Genomic DNA, 17,945 nt, shown 5'->3' with positions numbered 1-17,945 from the left:
TCTGTAACCTTTCTCTTAAGGTTTGACAACACCTTCAGAATTTATGAATACCAGAAAACAACTCAAACCACTATATTCATATTGACGAATATTCCAGCATCAAATTGAGTCTTTTCCCCCTAGTTTGTACCCATGCAGGGATTATGTTAGTGCAGGTTGTTCATTAATATTGATTTTCTTTCAAGTCATATGCCAGTTCCTTGAAAGCAAGCTCTTTCTAATTCATTAACGTAGCCATCTGTTTGGATTAAGTCTCTCCCCAGTTCATCATAGAATCCCTACTGTGCAGAAGGAGGCCATTCGGCCCATTGAGTCTGCACCGACCACAATCCCACCCAGGCCCTATCCCCGTAACCCCACATATTTACACCACACTGATACCATTACTGATACCTCCTGTGGGGAACATAGAAACATAGGAATTAGGAGCAGAAGTAGGCAATTCAGCCCTTTGAATGGCAGAGCAGGCCCAATCAAATCATGGCTGATCGCGTCCTGGTCTCAAATCCACCTCCCTACCTGTTCCCCATATCCCTTTAACACATTTGTTTTTGTCAGAAATATATCTATCTCCTTCTTGAAACCATTTAAGGATTCAGACTCTACTGTGCTGTGGGGCAGCGAGTTTCACAAATTCATCACCCTCTGCAAGAAGTCGTTCCTCCTCATCTCCATTTTAAACCTACCGCCTCTCAACCTATACCTGGGACCTCTTGTTCTAGACTACCCCACAACGGGAAACATTTGGTCTACGTTTATTTTATCAATCCCTTTGAGTATATTTTAGATATACTATATTGCACATGCATGTGCTCAGCTCACTAATTAGTGTGATGACAGTTGCTGCTTGACACTATGCATTCTTTCCATTCAAATATGCCAATTCACAGCTCATTTTTATTGGTACTTCAACATCAGGTAGCAAGGCTGGAAATCTCAGTGGCAAATTAGAGCTGAACAAGCTGATGGGACATGCTCAGATCCGATCAGAGAGCTGAGTCCAGTCAAGTTATCATAAAGATCAAACATAATTTTGTGGAGGCACCCTTATCCAATGCAACGGAATATTTTTTTCAGATTGTTAAAATAGTGAATCGAATTCTTTCTTAAACACAAGTTCAGGGAAAGATTCCAAATTAAAGCGAGACTCTGGTTTCACTAGTTATGAGGCTTCTCACCCACATTCTTCACCAGACAGTGCGCAGCACACAAAATACTATAATAAGAAAAAAATAGTGGAAGAGAGAAGCAGCTCTTGAAAAAAATACAACTTATAATGTTCCCAGCAGGTAAACATGTGGATATAATCCCTACCTGAGTTTGAATTACTGAATATTGAAGCTGGAAGTAGGCTAATACATCCTGGGATGTCTGCATGACCTGAAAGGCAAAGCCTGGCATTGCACAGTTTAAGGAAAATTACCAAGCAAATCATTTAATTTATGACAAAAGGTTCTATTGGAGATTAAACCCCAATAGAAAAATATGTACTGATAATCCTCAATTTGTCAGTCACCACAAAACACTGCTTTATTCTGCCCCTCATTCTACATTCCTCCTTATTTAGCAGAAAGCCACCTCTTTAAGATCTGCCCAGCCCAGCCTCTGTTTTTTTCCCCCCAATTACGTTCAGCAAATGTCTTTGTTCATTTGCTCACCTCAGCACTTCAACATTTGTTACTTTTTCCATCTAACTGATCCTTTCTATCCTCCTCCTAAGTCACATTTCCACAAGATCATAAGACATAGGATCAGAATTAGGCCATTTGGCCCATCGAGTCTGCTCTGCCTTTTAATCATGGCTGATATTTTTCTCATTCCCATTCTCCTCCCTTTTCCCCATAACCCCTGATCCCCTTATTAATCAAGAACCTATCTATCTCTGTCTTAAAGACACTCAATGACCTGGCCTGCACAGCCTTCTGCGGCAAAGAGCTCCACAGATTCGCCACTCTCTGGCTGAAGAAATTCCTCCACATCCCTGATCTAAAGAATTGTCCCTTTAGTCTGACGTTGTGGCCTCTACATAGAACATAGAACAGTACAGCACAGAACAGGCCCTTCGGCCCACGTTGTTGTGCCGAGCTTTGTCTGAAACCCAGATCAAGCTATTTCCTCCCTATCATCCCGAAGTACTCCATGTGCCTATCCAATAGCTTCTTAAATGTTCCTAAAGTTTCTGACTCCACTATCCCTGCAGGCAGTCCATTCCACACCCCAACCACTCTCTGAGTAAAAAACCTACCTCGGACATCCTTCCTATATCTCCCACCATGAACCCTATAGTTATGCCCTCTAGTTACCACTCCATTCACCCGAGGAAATAGTCTTTGAACGTTCACTCTATCTATCCCCCTCATCATCTTATAAACCTCTATCAAGTCTCCTCTCAACCTCCTCCGCTCCAAAGAGAAAAGCCCAAGTTTCCTCAACCTTTCCTCATAAGACCTACCCTCCAAACCAGGCAGCATCCTGGTAAATCTCCTCTGCACTCTTTCCAGTGTCTCCACATCCTTCTTATAGTGAGGTGACCAGAACTACACACAATATTCCAAATGTGGTCTCACCAAGGTCCTGTACAGTTGCAGCATAACCCCACGGCTCTTAAACTCAAACCCCCTGTTAATGAACGCCAACACACTATAGACCTTCTTCACGGCTCTATCCACTTGAATGGCAACCTTCAGAGATCTATGGATATGAACCCCAAGATCTCTCTGTTCCTCCACATTCTTCAGAACCCTACCTTTGACCCTGTAATCCACATTTAAATTTGTCCTACCAAAATGAATCACCTCGCATTTGTCAGGGTTAAACTCCATTTGCCATTTTTCAGCCCAGCTCTGCATCCTATCTATATCTCTTTGCAGCCTACAACAGCCCTCCACCTCATCCACTACTCCACCAATCTTGGTGTCATCAGCAAATTTACTGATCCACCCTTCAGCCCCCTCCTCCAAGTCATTTATAAGAATTACAAATAGCAGAGGACCAAGCACTGATCCCTGTGGCACTCCGCTGGTAACCGGTTTCCAGTCCGAAAATTTTCCATCCACCACCACCCTCTGTCTTCTGTTAGATAGCCAGTTACCTATCCAATCGGCCAAACTTCCCTCTATCCCACACATCCTTACTTTCTTCACAAGCCGACCGTGGGGGACTTTACCAAACGCCTTACTAAAATCCATGTATATGACATCAACTATACATGGATTTTAGTAAGGTTCCAGTTTTTTTTTCTGGTTCCAGTTTTTCCTACCAATGGAAACGTCCTCTCCACATCCACTCTATCCAGGCCTCACAGTATCCTGCAAGTTTCAATAAGATCCTCCCTCATCCTTCTAAACTTCAACGAGTGCAGACCCAGAGTCCTCAACCGTTCCTCATACGACAAGCTCTTCATTCCAGGGATCATTCTTGTGAACCTCCTCAGGACCCTTTCCAAGGCCAGCACATCCTTCCTTAGATATGGGGCCCAAAACTGCTCACAATACTCCAAATGGGGTCTGACCAGAGCCTTATACAGCCTCCCTGCTCTTGTATTCTGGCCTTTTGGCATGAATGCTAACATTGCATTTGCCTTCCTAACTGCCGACTGAACCTGCACATTAACCTTAAGAGAATCTTGAACAAGGATTCGGGCAATACAGCAGGATATAGATAGGCTGGAAAATTGGGCGGAGAGGTGGCAGATGGAGTTTAATCCGGATAAATGTGAAGTGATGCATTTTGGAAGAAATAATGTAGGGAAGAGTTATACAATAAATGGCAGAGTCATCAGGAGTATAGAAACACAGAGGGACCTAGGTGTGCAAGTCCACAAATCCTTGAAGGTGGCAACACAGGTGGAGAAGGTGGTGAAGAAGGCATATGGTATGCTTGCCTTTATAGGACGGGGTATAGAGTCTGATGATGCAGCTGTATAGAACGCTGGTTAGGCCACATTTGGAGTACTGCGTCCAGTTCTGGTCGCCGCACTACCAGAAGGACGTGGAGGCATTAGAGAGAGTGCAGAGAAGGTTTACCAGGATGTTGCCTGGTATGGAGGGTCTTAGCTATGAGGAGAGATTGGGTAAACTGGGGTTGTTCTCCCGGGAAAGACGGAGAATGAGGGGAGATCTAATAGAGGTGTACAAGATTATGAAGGGGACAGATAGGGTGAACAGTGGGAAGCTTTTTCCCAGATCAGAAGTGACGTTCACGAGGGGTCACGGGCTCAAGGTGAGAGGGGCGAACACTGGTGGGGGCCTGGAATGCGCTGCCAAGTAGGGTGGTGGAGGCAGGCACGCTGACATCGTTTAAGACTTACCTGGATAGTCACATGAGCAGCCTGGGAATGGAGGGATACAAACGATTGGTCTAGTTGGACCAAGGAGTGGCACAGGCTTGGAGGGCCGAAGGGCCTGTTTCCTGTGCTGTACTGTTCTTTGATGCCCAAGTCTCTTTGTGCTTCTGATTTCCTAAGCATTTTCCCATTTAGAAAATACTCTATGCCTCCTTCCAAAGTACATAACCTCACACTTTTCCACATTGTATTCCATCTGCCACTTCTTTGCCCACTCTTCTAGCCTGTCCAAGTCCTTCTGCAGCTCCCCTGCTTCCCCAATATTATCTGTCCCTCTACATGTCTTTGTATCATCTGCAAACTTAGCAACAGTGCCTTCAGTTCTTTCTTCCAAATCGTTAATGTATATTGTGAAAAGTTGTGGTCCCAGCACTGACCCCTGAGGCACACCACTAGTCACTGGCTGCCATCCTGAAAAAGACCCCTTTATCCCACTTTCTGCCTTCTCCAGTCAGCCAATCCTCTATCCATGTCAGGATCTTACCCTTAACACCATGGACTCCTAACTTATTTAACGGTCTCCGATGCGGCACCTTGTCAAAGGCCTTCTGGAAATCTAAATAAATCACGTCCACTGGTTCTCCTTTATCTAACCTCCCTGTTACTTCCTCAAAGAACTCTGACAGATTTGTCAGACATGGCTTCCCTTGACGAAGCCGTGCTGACTAAGGCCTATCTTATTATGCACCTCCAAGTACTCCGCGATCTCATCTTTAATAATGGACTCTAAAATCTTGCCAATGACCGAAGTCAGGCTAACCGGCCTATAATTTCCCGTCTGCTGCCTCCCTCCTTCCTTAAACAGCGATGTTACATTAGCTACTTTCCAGTACTCTGAGACCCTCCCTGCCTCCAGTGATTCTGGTCGCCTCATTACAGGAGGGATGTGGAAATGATTGAAAGGGTGCAGAGAAGATTTACAAGGATGTTGCCTGGATTGGTTGGCATGCCTTATGAGGATAGGCTGAGGGAGCTTGGTCTTTTCTCCTTGGAGAGACGAAGGATGAGAGGTGACCTGATAGAGGTGTACAAGATGTTGAGAGGTATAGATCGGGTGGATTGTCAGAGGCTTTTTCCCAGGGCTGAAATGGCTGCTACGAGAAGACACAGGTTTAAGGTGCTGGGGAATAGGTACAGAGGAGATGTCAGGGGTAATATTTTCACTCAGAGGGTGGTGGGTGAGTGGAATCGGCTGCCGTCAATGTGGTGGAGGCAAACTCGATAGGGTTTTTTAAGAGATTTCTGGATGAGTACATGGGACTTAATAGGATTGAGGGTTATAGGTAAGCCTATATATAAGCCTAGGTAGGTAGGGACATGACCGACGCAACTTGTGGGCCGAAGGGCCTGTTTGTGCTGTATTTTTTCTATGTTCTATGATTCCGGAAAGATCACCACCAATGCCTCCACAATTTCCTCAGCTATCTCTTTTACAACCCTGGGGTGTGGTCCATCCGGTCCAGGTGATTTATCCACCATCAGACCTTTCTGTTTCTCCAGACCCTTCTCCTTAGTGATGGCCACTACACTCACCAGTGCCCCCGATTCTCCTGGAACTCTGGCATCCCATTGGTGTCTTCCACCATGAAGACTGATGCAAAGTAACTATTCGGTTCCTCTGCCATTTCTTTGCTTCAAAGCTTTTTAGGAGTTATTCTCCTCTAATAACCTAAACTGTGATGTTCAGGGCAGAATTTCAAAATGTGCAGATGAGATGAAGATTGGGAACATTGTCAAGCATGATGAGAATAATCTTGAACTTGAAAAGGACACAGCCATGTTGGTGCAGACAAGTGGCAGATGAAGTTCAGTGCAGGGAAGTGCGAGATGATTCATTTTGGCAGCAAGAGTATTGAGAGACAGGCTGTTGGACTGGATGGGATTGATGTTCATAAGGAGGAGGTGTTAGCAATTCTGGAAAGGGTAAAAATAGATAAGTCCCCTGGGCCGGATGGGATTTATCCTAGGATTCTCTGGGAGGCTAGAGAGGAGATTGCAGAGCCTTTGGCTTTGATCTTTGTGTCGTCATTGTCTACAGGAACAGTGCCAGAAGACTGGAGGATAGCAAATGTTGTCCCCTTGTTCAAGAAGCGGAGTAGGGCCAACCCTGGTAATTATAGACCGGTGAGCCTTACTTCTGTTGTGGGCAAAGTATTGGAAAGGATTATAAGAGATAGGATTTATAATCACCTAGAAAGGAATAATTTGATTAGGGATAGTCAGCACGGTTTTGTGAAGGGTAGGTCGTGCCTCACAAACCTTATTGAGTTCTTTGAGAAGGTGACCAAAGAGGTGGATGAGGGTAAAGCGGTTGATGTGGTGTATATGGATTTCAGCAAAGCGTTTGATAAGGTTCCCCATGGTAAGCTTTTTCAGAAAATACGGACACATGGGATTGAGGGTAATTTAGTGGTTTGGATCAGGAATTGGCTAGCTGTAAGAAAAGAAAGGGTGGTGGTTGATGGGAAATATTCATCCTGGAGTTCAGTTACTAGTGGTGTACCGCAAGGATCTGTTTTAGGGCCACTGCGGTTTGTCATTTTTATTAATGACCTGGATGAGGGCGTGGAAGGATGGATTAGTAAATTTGCGGATGACACTAAAGTTAGTGGAGTTGTAGACAGTGCAGAGGGAAGTGGCAGGTTAACACTGGGACATAGATAAGCTGTAGAGCTGGGCTGAGAGGTAGCAAATGGAGTTTAATGCGGAAAAGTATGAGGTGATTCACTTTGGAAGGAGTAACAGGAATACAGAGTACTGGGCTAATGGTAAGATACTTGGTAGTGTGGATGAACAGAGGAATCTGGGTGTCCATGTGCATAGATCCCTGAAAGTTGGCACCCAGGTTGATAGGGTTGTTAAGAAGGCGTACGGTGTGTTAGCTTTTATTGGTAGAGGGATTGAGTTTCGGAGCCAGGAGGTCATGCTGCAACTGTACAAAACTCTGGTGCGGCCGCACTTGGAGTATTGCGTACAGTTCTGGTCGCCGCATTATAGGAAAGATGTGGAAGTGTTGGAAAGGGTGCAGAGGAGATTTACCAGGATGTTGCCTGGTATGGTGGGAAAATCGTATGAGGAAAGGCTGAGGGGCTTGAGGTTGTTTTTGTTAGAGAGAAGAAGGTTAAGAGGTGACTTAATAGAGGCATACAAGATGATCAGAGGATTAGATAGGGTGGATAGTGAGAGCCTTTTTCCGCAGATGGTGTTGGCTAGCACGAGGGGACATAGCTTTAAATTGAGGGGTGAGAGATATAGGACAGATGTTAGAGGTAGGTTCTTTACTCAGAGAGTAGTAAGGGCGTGGAATGCCCTGCCTGCAGCAGTGGTGGACTCGTCAACGTTGAGAGCGTTCAAGTGGTTATTGGATAAACATATGGATGATATTGGAATAGTGTAGATTAGAGGGGCTTTAAATTGGTACCATTGGTCGGCGCAACATCGAAGGCCGAAGGGCCTGTACTGCGCTGTAATGTTCTATGTTCTAAAACAAAGGGAGAAACTTAAGAGGTGCAGAAACAAAGGGACTTCAGTGTATATGATCTGGACAGTTGGGTGAGTGGGCAAATCAATGGCAGATGCAGTATAATTTGGATAAATGTGAGGTTATTCACTTTGGAACCAAGAACGAAGAACAAAGAATAGTACGTCCCAGGAACAGGCTCTTCGGCCTCCAAGTCTGCGCCAATCATGGTGCTTGCCTAAACTAAAACCGTATGCACTTATGGAGTCCGTATCCTTCCATTCCCATCCTATTCATGTATTTGTCTTGATGCCCCTTAAATGCCGCTATCGTACCTGCTCCCACCACCTCCCCGGGCAGCGCGTTCCAGACATTCACCTCCTCTGTGTAAAAAAAAAACTAGCCTCGCCCATCTCCTCTAAACTTTTCCGCACGCACCTTAAACCTATGTCCCCTAGTACTTGACTTTTCTACCCTAGGAAAGAGCATCTGACTATCCAATCTGTCCATGCCAGTCAATCGTGTAAACCTCGATCAGGTCATCCCTCAACCTCCGTCATTCCAGTGAGAACAAACCATGCTTTTCCAACCTCTCCTCATAGTTAATGCCCTCCAGACCAGGCAATATCCTGGTAAACTTCTTTGGTACCCTCTCCAAAGCATCCAAATTCTTCTGATAGTGTGGCGACCAGAATTGTACACAATATTCCAAATGAGGCCAAACTAAGGTTCTGTACAGGTGCAGCATGCCCTGCCATTTTTTATACTCAATGCCCTGACTGATGAAGGCAAGCATGCCATATGCCTTCTTGACTACCTTATCCACCTGCTTACTTTCAGTGACCTGTGTACTTGTACGTCCAGATCCCTCTGCCCAATACTCTTAAGGGTTCGGCCATTTATTGTATATTTCCCATCTGTATTAGAACTTCCAAAATGCATTACCTCACATTTGTCTGGATTAAACTCCATCTGCCATTTCTCTGCCCAAGTCTCCAACCAGTCTGTATCTTGCTGAACCCTCTGACAATCCTCTACACTATCCACAACTCCACCAATTTTGTGTCGTCTGCGAACTTACTAATCAGACCAGCTACATTTTCCTCCAAATCATTTATATATACTCCGAACAACAAAGGTCCCAAAACTGATCCCTGTGGAACACCACTAGTCAGTCTTCCATTCAGAAAAGCACCCCTCTACTACTACCCTCTGTCTTTTATGGCCAAGCCAGTTCTCTATCCATCTTGCCAGCTGTCTCTGATCACGTGACTTCATCTTTCGTACCAGTCTACCATGAGGTATTGTCAAAGGTTTCACTGAAGTCCATGTGTATAACAGCCACTGCCTTTCCCTCAAATATCATCTTCATCACTTCCTTGAAAAACTCAATCAAGTTAATGAGGCACGACCTCCCCTTCACAAAACCATGCTTTCTATCACTAATGAGTCTATTTGTTTCCAAATGTGAGTAAATCCTGTCACTAAAAATCTTTTCCAATAATTTCCCTACCATTGATGTAAGGCTCACCGGCCTATAATTTCCTGCATTATTCCTGCTGCCCTTCTTGAACAATTGGCTATTCTCCAGTTCTCTGGAACTTTACTTGTAACCAATGAGGATAAAAAGATTTCTGTCAAGGTCCCAGCAATTTCCGTCCTTGCCTCCCTCATTATTCTGGGGTAAATCCCAACAGGCCCTGGGGAGTTACATGCTTTACTGCTTTGTAAGATGCCCAACACCTCCTCCTTTCTGATATCAACATGATCCAGAATATCTACACACCCTGCCCTAGGCTCTTCATCCATCTCTTTGGTGAATACTGAGGCAAAGTATTCATTTGGTATCTCACCCCATTTCCTCTGGCTCCATGCATAGATTCCCTCTACTATCCTTGAGTGACCAACCCTTTCCCTAGCTACCCTCTTGCTCTTTACATACGTATAAAATGCCTCAGGATTTTCCTAAATCCTGTTTGCCAAGGACTTTTTATGACCCCTTTCAGCCTTCCTAACTCCTTCCTTAGGTTCCCTCCTGTTTTCTTTATATTCTTCAAGGGCTTCAACTGTCTTTTAGACCTTACGAATGCTTCCTTTTTCTTTTTGACAAGGGGACACGAGAAGTCCTTGGCGGGTCGGATCAAGGAAAACCCCAAGGCTTTTTACTCTTATGTGAGGAATAGAAGAATGACCAGGGTGAGGTTAGGGCCGGTCAAGGACAGTGGTGGGAACTTGTGTATGGAATCAGTAGAGATAGGCGAGGTGATGAATGAATACTTTTCTTCAGTGTTCACCAAGGAGAGGGGCCATGTTTTTCAGGAAGAGAAGGTGTTACAGGCTAATAGGCTGGAGGAAATAGATGTTCGGAGGGAGGATGTATTGGCAGTTTTGAATAAACTGAAGGTCGATAAGTCCCCTGGGCCTGATGAAATGTATCCTAGGATTCTTTGGGAGGCGAGGGATGAGATTGCAGAGCCTTTGGCTTTGATCTTTGGGTCCTCGCTGTCCACGGGGATGGTGCCAGAGGACTGGAGAGTGGCAAATGTTGTTCCTCTGTTTAAGAAAGGGAATAGAAATGACCCTGGTAATTATAGACCGGTTAGTCTGACTTCGGTGGTTGGTAAATTGATGGAAAAGGTCCTTAGGGATGGGATTTACGACCATTTAGAAAGATGCGGATTAATCCGGGATAGTCAGCACGGATTTGTGAAGGGCAAATCGTGCCTCACAAATTTGATAGAATTTTTTGAGGGGGTAACTAGGTGTGTTGATGAAGGTAGGGCGGTTGATGTCATATACATGGATTTTAGTAAGGCGTTTGATAAGGTCCCCCATGGTCGGCTTATGATGTAAGTAAGGAGGTGTGGGATAGAGGGAAAGTTGGCCGATTGGATAGGTAACTGGCTGTCTGATCGAAGACAGAGGGTGGTGGTGGATGGAAAATTTTCGGACTGGAGGCAGGTTGCTAGCGGAGTGCCGCAGGGATCGGTGCTTGGTCCTCTGCTCTTTGTGATTTTTATTAATGACTTAGAGGAGGGGGCTGAAGGGTGGATCAGTAAATTTGCTGATGACACCAAGATTGGTGGAGTAGTGGATGAGGTGGAGGGCTGTTGTAGGCTGCAAAGAGACATAGATAGGATGCAAAGCTGGGCTGAAAAATGGCAAATGGAGTTTAACCCTGATAAATGTGAGGTGATTCATTTTGGTAGGACTAATTTAAATGTGGATTACAGGGTCAAAGGTAGGGTTCTGAAGACTGTGGAGGAACAGAGAGATCTTGGGGTCCATATCCACAGATCTCTAAAGGTTGCCACTCAAGTGGATAGAGCTGTGAAGAAGGCATATAGTGTGTTAGCTTTTATTAACAGGGGGTTGGAGTTTAAGAGCCGTGGGGTTATGCTGCAACTGTACAGGACCTTGGTGAGACCGCATTTGGAATATTGCGTGCAGTTCTGGTCACCTCACTATAAGAAGGATGTGGAAGCGCTGGAAAGAGTGCTGAGGAGATTTACCAGGATGCTGCCTGGTTTGGAGTGTCGGTCTTATGAGGAAAGGTTGAGGGAGCTGGGGCTGTTCTCTCTGGAGCGGAGGAGATTGAGGGGAGACTTAATAGAGGTTTATAAAATGATGAAGGGGATAGATCGAGTGAACGTTCAAAGACTATTTCCTCGGGTGGATGGAGCTATTACGAGGGTTCATGGTGGGAGATATAGGAAGGATATCAGAGGTAGGTTCTTCACGCAGAGAGTGGTTGGGGTGTGGAATGGACTGCCTGCAGTGATAGTGGAGTCAGACACTTTAGGAACATTTAAGCGGTTATTGGATAGGCACATGGAGCACACCAGGATGATAGGGAGTGGGATAGCTTGATCTTGGTTTCAGATGAAGGTCGGCACAACATCGTGGGCCGAAGGGCCTGTTCTGTGCTGTACTGTTCTATGTTCTATGTTACAGTGCAGAAAGCGGCCATTGGGGAAAATTATAGGGGACTCGTTAGTTAGAGGCACAGACAGGCATTTCTGTGGCTGCAATCGAGACTCCAGGATGGTGTGTTGCCTCCCTGGTGCCAGGGTCAAGGACGTCTCTGAGCGCTTGCAGGACATTCTTAAGGGGGAGGGTGAGCAGCCAGAGTTTGTTGTACATATTGGTACCAACGACATAGGTAGGAAAAGGGATGAGGTCCTGAAGTGTGAATATAGAGAGTTAGGCAGAAGGCTAAAGTGCAGGACCTCGAAGGTAGTAATTTGAGGACTACTACCGGTGCCACGTGCTAGTGAGAATATGAATAGGAGGATTAGGCAGATGAATACGCGGCTTGAGAATTGGTGCAGGGGGCAGGGATTTAGATTTTTGGATCATTTGGATCATTTCTGGGGAAGGGCTGCTCTGTTCAAGAGGGATGGGTTACATCTGAACTGGAGGGGGACTAACATCCTGGCGGGGAGATTTGCTAGAGCCACTCGGGAGGGTTTAAACTAGTTTGGCAGGGGGATGGGATCCAAAGCAGTAGGGAGACAGAAGAGAAGTTTGAGGACATCACAGAAGTTAAAGAGAGCACATTAATTAGTAAAGGCAGCGTCAGTAATCCTAGTACCAGGAAGGTCAGGCAAAAGCAGCACAGAGAGCAAGGGAAGTCCAGATTCAACTGCATTTATTTCAATGCAAGAGGCCTGACGGGCAATAGAACATAGAACATTACAGCGCAGTACAGGCCCTTCGGCCCTCGATGTTGCGCCGACCAGTGAAACCAATCTAAAGCCCCTCTAATCTACACTATTCCAATATCATCCATATGTTTATCCAATAACCATTTGAATGCTCTTAATGTTGACGAGTCCACTACTGCTGCAGGCAGGGCATTCCACGCCCTTACTACTCTCTGAGTAAAGAACCTACCTCTAACATCTGTCCTATATCTCTCACCCCTCAATTTAAAGCTATGTCACCTCATGTTAGCCATCACCATCCGAGGAAAAAGGCTCTCACTATCCACCCTATCTAATCCTCTGATCATCTTGTATGCCTCTATTAACCTCAAGTCCCTCAGCCTTTCCTCATACGATCTTCCCACCATACCAGTCAACATCCTGGTAAATCTCCTCTGCACCCTTTCCAACACTTCCACATCTTTCCTATAATGCGGCGACCAGAACTGTACGCAATACTCCAAGTGCGGCCGCACCAGAGTTTTGTACAGTTGCAACATGACCTCCTGGCTCCGAAACTCAATCCTCTCCCAATAAAAGCTAACACACTGTACGCCTTCTTAACAACCCTATCAACCTGGGTGCCAACTTTCAGGGATCTATGCACATGGACACCCAGATCCCTCTGTTCATCCACACTCCCAAGTATCATACCATTAGCCCTGTACTCTGTATTCCTGTTACTCCTTCCAAAGTGAATCACCTCATACTTTTCCGCATTAAACTCCATTTGCTACCTCTCAGCCCAGCCCTGCAGCTTATCTATGTCCCAGTGTTAACCTGCCACTTCCCTCCGCACTGTCTACAACTCCACTGACTTTAGTGTCATTCGCAAATTTACTAATCCATCCTTCAACGTCCTCATCCAGGTCATTAATAAAAATGAAAACAGCAGTGGCCCCAAAACAGATCCTTGCGGTGCACCACTAGTAACTGAACTCCAGGATGAATTTTTCTCATCAACTACCACCCTCTGTTTTCTTACAGCTAGCCAATTCCTGATCCAAACCACTAAATCACCCTCAATCCCATGTGTCCGTATTTTCTGCAAAAGCTTATCATGGGGAACCTTATCAAACGCTTTGCTGAAATCCGTATACACCGCATCAACCGCCTTATCCTCATCCACCTCTTTCGTCACCTTCTCAAAGAACTCAATAAGGTTTGTGAGGCAGATGAACTCAGGGCATGGATGGGTACATGGGACTGGGGTATTATAGCAATTACTGAAACATGGCTCAGGGAGGGACAGGACTGGCAGCTCAATGTTCCAGGGTACAGATGCTATAGGAAAGATAGAACAGGAGGTAAGAGAGGAGGGGGAGTTTTTGATCAGGGAAAGCATCACGGCCGTACTGAGAGGGGATATATCCGAAGGTTCGGCCACTGAGTCTATATGGGTAGAACTGAGAAATAAGAAGCGGGAAATCACTTTGATAGGGTGATATAGGCCCCCAAATAGTCGCAGGAAATTGAGGAGCAAATATGTAAGGAGATTACAGATAGCTCCAAGAAAAACAGGGTGGTAATAGTCGGAGATTTTAACTTTCCCAACATTGACTGGGACAGCCATAGGATCAGAGGGTTGGATACAAAGAACAAAGAACAGTACAGCACAGGAAACAGGCCGTTCGGCCCTCCAAGCCTGTGCCGCTCCTTGGTCCAACAAGACCAATCGTTTGTATCCCTCCATTCCCAGGCTGCTCATGTGACTATCCAGGTAAGTCTTAAACGATGTCAGCGTGCCTGCCTCCACCACCCTACTTGGCAGCGCATTCCAGGCCCCCACCACCCTCTGTGTAAAAAACACCCCTCTAATATCTGAGTTATACTTTGCCCCTCTCACCTTGAGCACGTGACCCCTCATGAACGTCGCTTCTGATCTGGGAAAAAGCTTCCCACCGTTCACCCTATCTATCCCCTTCATAATCTTGTACACCTCTATTAGATCTCCCCTCATTCTCCATCTTTCCAGGGAGAACAACCCCAGTTTACCCAATCTCTCCTCATAGCTAAGACCCTCCATACCAGGCAACTTCCTGGTAAACATTCTCTGCACTCTCTCCAACGCCTCCACGTCCTTCTGGTAGTGCGGCGACCAGAACTGGACACAGTACTCCAAATGTGGCCTAACCAGCGTTCTATACAGCTGCATCATCAGACTCCAGCTTTTATACTCTATACCCCGTCCTGTAAAGGCAAGCATACCATATGCCTCCTTCACCACCTTCTCCACCTGTGTTGCCACCTTCAAGGATTTGTGCACTTACACACCTAGGTCCCTCTGTGTTTCTATACTCCTGATGACTCTGCCATTTATTGTATAACTCCTCCCTACATTATTTCTTCCAAAATGCATCACTTCACATTTATCCGGATTAAACTCCATCTGCCATCTCTCCGCCCAATTTTCCAGCCTATCTATATCCTGCTGTATTGCCCGACAATGCTCTTCACTATCCGCAAGTCCAGTCATCTTCGTGTCATCCGCAAACTTGCTGATTACACCAGTTACACCTTCTTCCAAATCATTTATATATATCACAAATAGCAGAGGTCCCAGTACAGAGCCCTGCGGAACACCACTTGTCACAGACCTCCAGCCGGAAAAAAACCCTTCGACCACTACCCTCTGTCTCCTATGGCCAAGCCACTTCTCCACCCATCTAGCCACTTCTCCTTGTATCCCATGAACCTTAACCTTCTTAACCAACCTGCCATGTGGGACTTTGTCAAATGCCTTACTGAAATCCATATAGAGTGGATATAATCCATACAGAGTCCATAAAGTGGAACGGCAATAATCATGGGGGATTTTAACCTACATATTGATTGGTCGACTCAACTTGGACGTGGAGGGCTTGAGCATTCTTGGAATGCTGTCGGGATTGTTTCATTGAACAGTATGTTACAGAACCTACGAGAGAGCGAGCTATCTTGGATCTGGTTCTGTGCAATGAGACAGGTCGGATTAATGATCTTCTTGTGAAGGATCCTCTTGGGATGAGTGATCACAATATGGTGGAATTTCTGATACAGATGGAGGGTGAGAAAGTAGGGTCCCAAACCAGTGTCCTCTGCTTGAACAGAGGGGAGTACGATAGGATGAGGGTGGAATTGGCTAATGTAGACTGGGCGAGCAGACTGGTAGGTAGGACAGCTGAGGAACAGTGGAGGATTTTTAAGGAGATTTTTTAAAGTACTCAGCAAAAATATATTCCGGTGATAAAGAAGGACTGTAAGAAAAAGGATAACCGGACGTTGATAACGAAGGAAATAAAGGAGAGTATTAAAATAAAATCAGATGCGTACAGAGTGGCCAAAAATAGTGGAGAATTAGTGGATTGGGAAAGCTTTAAAGAAAAACAAAGAACGACTAAGAAAGCGAATAAGAAAGGAAAGATAGATTATGAAACTAAACTAGCTCAAAATATAAAAAATGATAGTAAAAGTTTTTACAAGTGTATAAAAAGGAATAGAGTAGCGAGAGTGAATGTTGGACCCTTGGAAGATGAGAGGGGGGATTTAATAGTGGAAAACGAGGAAATGGCTGAGACTTTAAATAAGTTCTTTGTGTCGGTCTTCACGGTGGAAGACACAAATACTTTGCCGGATATTAGAGATCGAGAGTTGGTGGGAGGGGAGGTCCTTAATACAATTACTGTTACTAAGGAGGTGGTGCTTGGTAGACTAATAGGACTGAAGGTAGACAAGTCCCCGGGCCCGGATGGAATGCATCCCAGGGTACTGAAAGAAATGGTTGAGGTAATAGCAAATGCGTTAGTAGTAATTTATCAAAATTCGCTGGACTCTGGGATAGTGCCGGCTGACTGGAAAACAGCTACTGTTACGCCGCTGTTTAAAAAAGGAAGTAGACAAAAGGCGGGTAACTACAGGCCGGTTAGCTTAACGTCCATAGTTGGGAAGATGCTAGAGTCCATTATTAAAGAGGAAATAACAGAGCACCTGAATAAGAATGGTTCGATCAAGCAGACGCAGCATGGATTCATGAAGGGAAAGTCGTGTTTGACGAATCTACTGGACTTTTATGAAGATGTCACTTCATAGATGTGCGGTTGACAGAGGGGAACCGGTGGATGTGGTGTTTTTAGATTTCCAGAAGGCGTTCGATAAGGTGCCTCACAAAATGTTGCTGCAGAAGATTGGGGTACACGGAGTTAGGGATAAGGTGTTGGCGTGGATTGGGGATTGGCTATCTAACAGGAAGCAGAGAGTTGGAATAAATGGGTGCTTTTCTGGTTGGCAGTTGGTGACCAGTGGCGTGCCGCAGGGATCGGTGATGGGGCCGCAATTGTTTACCATTTACATAGATGATCTGGAGGAGGGGACTGAATCTAGGGTATTCAAGTTTGCTGATGACACGAAGGTGAGTGGGAAAGCGAATTGCGTGGAGGACACGGAAAGTCTGCAGAGAGATTTGGATAGGCTGAGCGAGTGGGCGAGGATCTGGCAGATGGAATATAACGTTAGCAAATGTGAGGTTATCCACTTTGGAAGAAATAATAGTAAATTGGAATATTATTTAAATGGAGAAAAATTACATCGTGCGACTGTGCAGAGGGACCTGGGGGTCCTTGTGCACGAATCGCAAAAACTCAGTCTGCAGGTGCAGCAGGTGATCAAGAAGGCGAATGGAATGTTGGCCTTTATCGCGAGGGGGATAGAATATAAAAGCAGGGAGGTCTTGCTGCAACTGGACAAGGCACTGGTGAGGCCGCAACTGGAGTACTGTGTGCAGTTTTGGTCCCCTTATTTGCGAAAGGATATATTGGCCTTGGAGGGAGTGCAGAGAAGGTTCACCAGGTTGATACCGGAGATGAGGGGTGTAGCTTATGAGGAGAGATTAAACAGATTGGGTCTGTACTCGTTGGAGTTTAGAAGGATGAAGGGTGATCTTATAGAGACATATAAGATAATGAAGGGGCTGGATAGGGTAGAGGTGGAGAGATTCTTTCCACTTAGAAGGGAAACCAGAACTAGAGGGCACAGCTTCAAAATAAGGGGGGGCCGGTTCAGAACAGAGTTGAGGGGGAACTTCTTCTCTCAGAGGGTAGTGAATCTCTGGAATTCTCTGCCCATTGAAGTGGTGGAGGCTTCCTCGTTGAATATGTTTAAATCACGGGTAGATAGTTTTCTGATCGATAAGGGAATTAGGGGATATGGGGAGCAGGCAGGTAAGTGGAACTGATTCGCTTCAGATCAGCCATGATCTTGTTGAATGGCGGGGCAGGCTCGAAGGGCCAGATGGCCTACTCCTGCTCCTATTTCTTATGTTCTTATGTTCTAGACGACATCCACGGCCCTTCCTTCATCAACCGTTTTTGTCACTTCCTCAAAAAACTCCACCAAATTTGTAAGGCACGACTTCCCTGTTACAAAACCATGCTGTCTGTCACTAATGAGATTAGAACAT

General features: G+C 45.5%; 1 protein-coding gene across 2 annotated transcripts in view; it reads right to left on the bottom strand.

The window, feature by feature from the left end:
- Window positions 1-17,945, bottom strand: part of wdr21 (WD repeat domain 21) — a 173,273-nt gene that overhangs the window by 56,865 nt on the left and 98,463 nt on the right. For both annotated transcript variants that reach the window (XM_078233664.1, XM_078233665.1), the window contains exon 9: window positions 1,315-1,394. In XM_078233664.1, the coding sequence (XP_078089790.1) occupies window positions 1,315-1,394 (80 nt within the window). The remainder of the gene's footprint in view (window positions 1-1,314; window positions 1,395-17,945) is intronic.

This window comes from Mustelus asterias, chromosome 18, assembly GCF_964213995.1.
Source record: "Mustelus asterias chromosome 18, sMusAst1.hap1.1, whole genome shotgun sequence".
Lineage (NCBI taxonomy): Eukaryota > Metazoa > Chordata > Chondrichthyes > Carcharhiniformes > Triakidae > Mustelus > Mustelus asterias.
The sequence above is the reverse complement of the archived record's forward strand: the minus strand, read 5'-3'. Positions and strand labels throughout refer to the sequence as shown.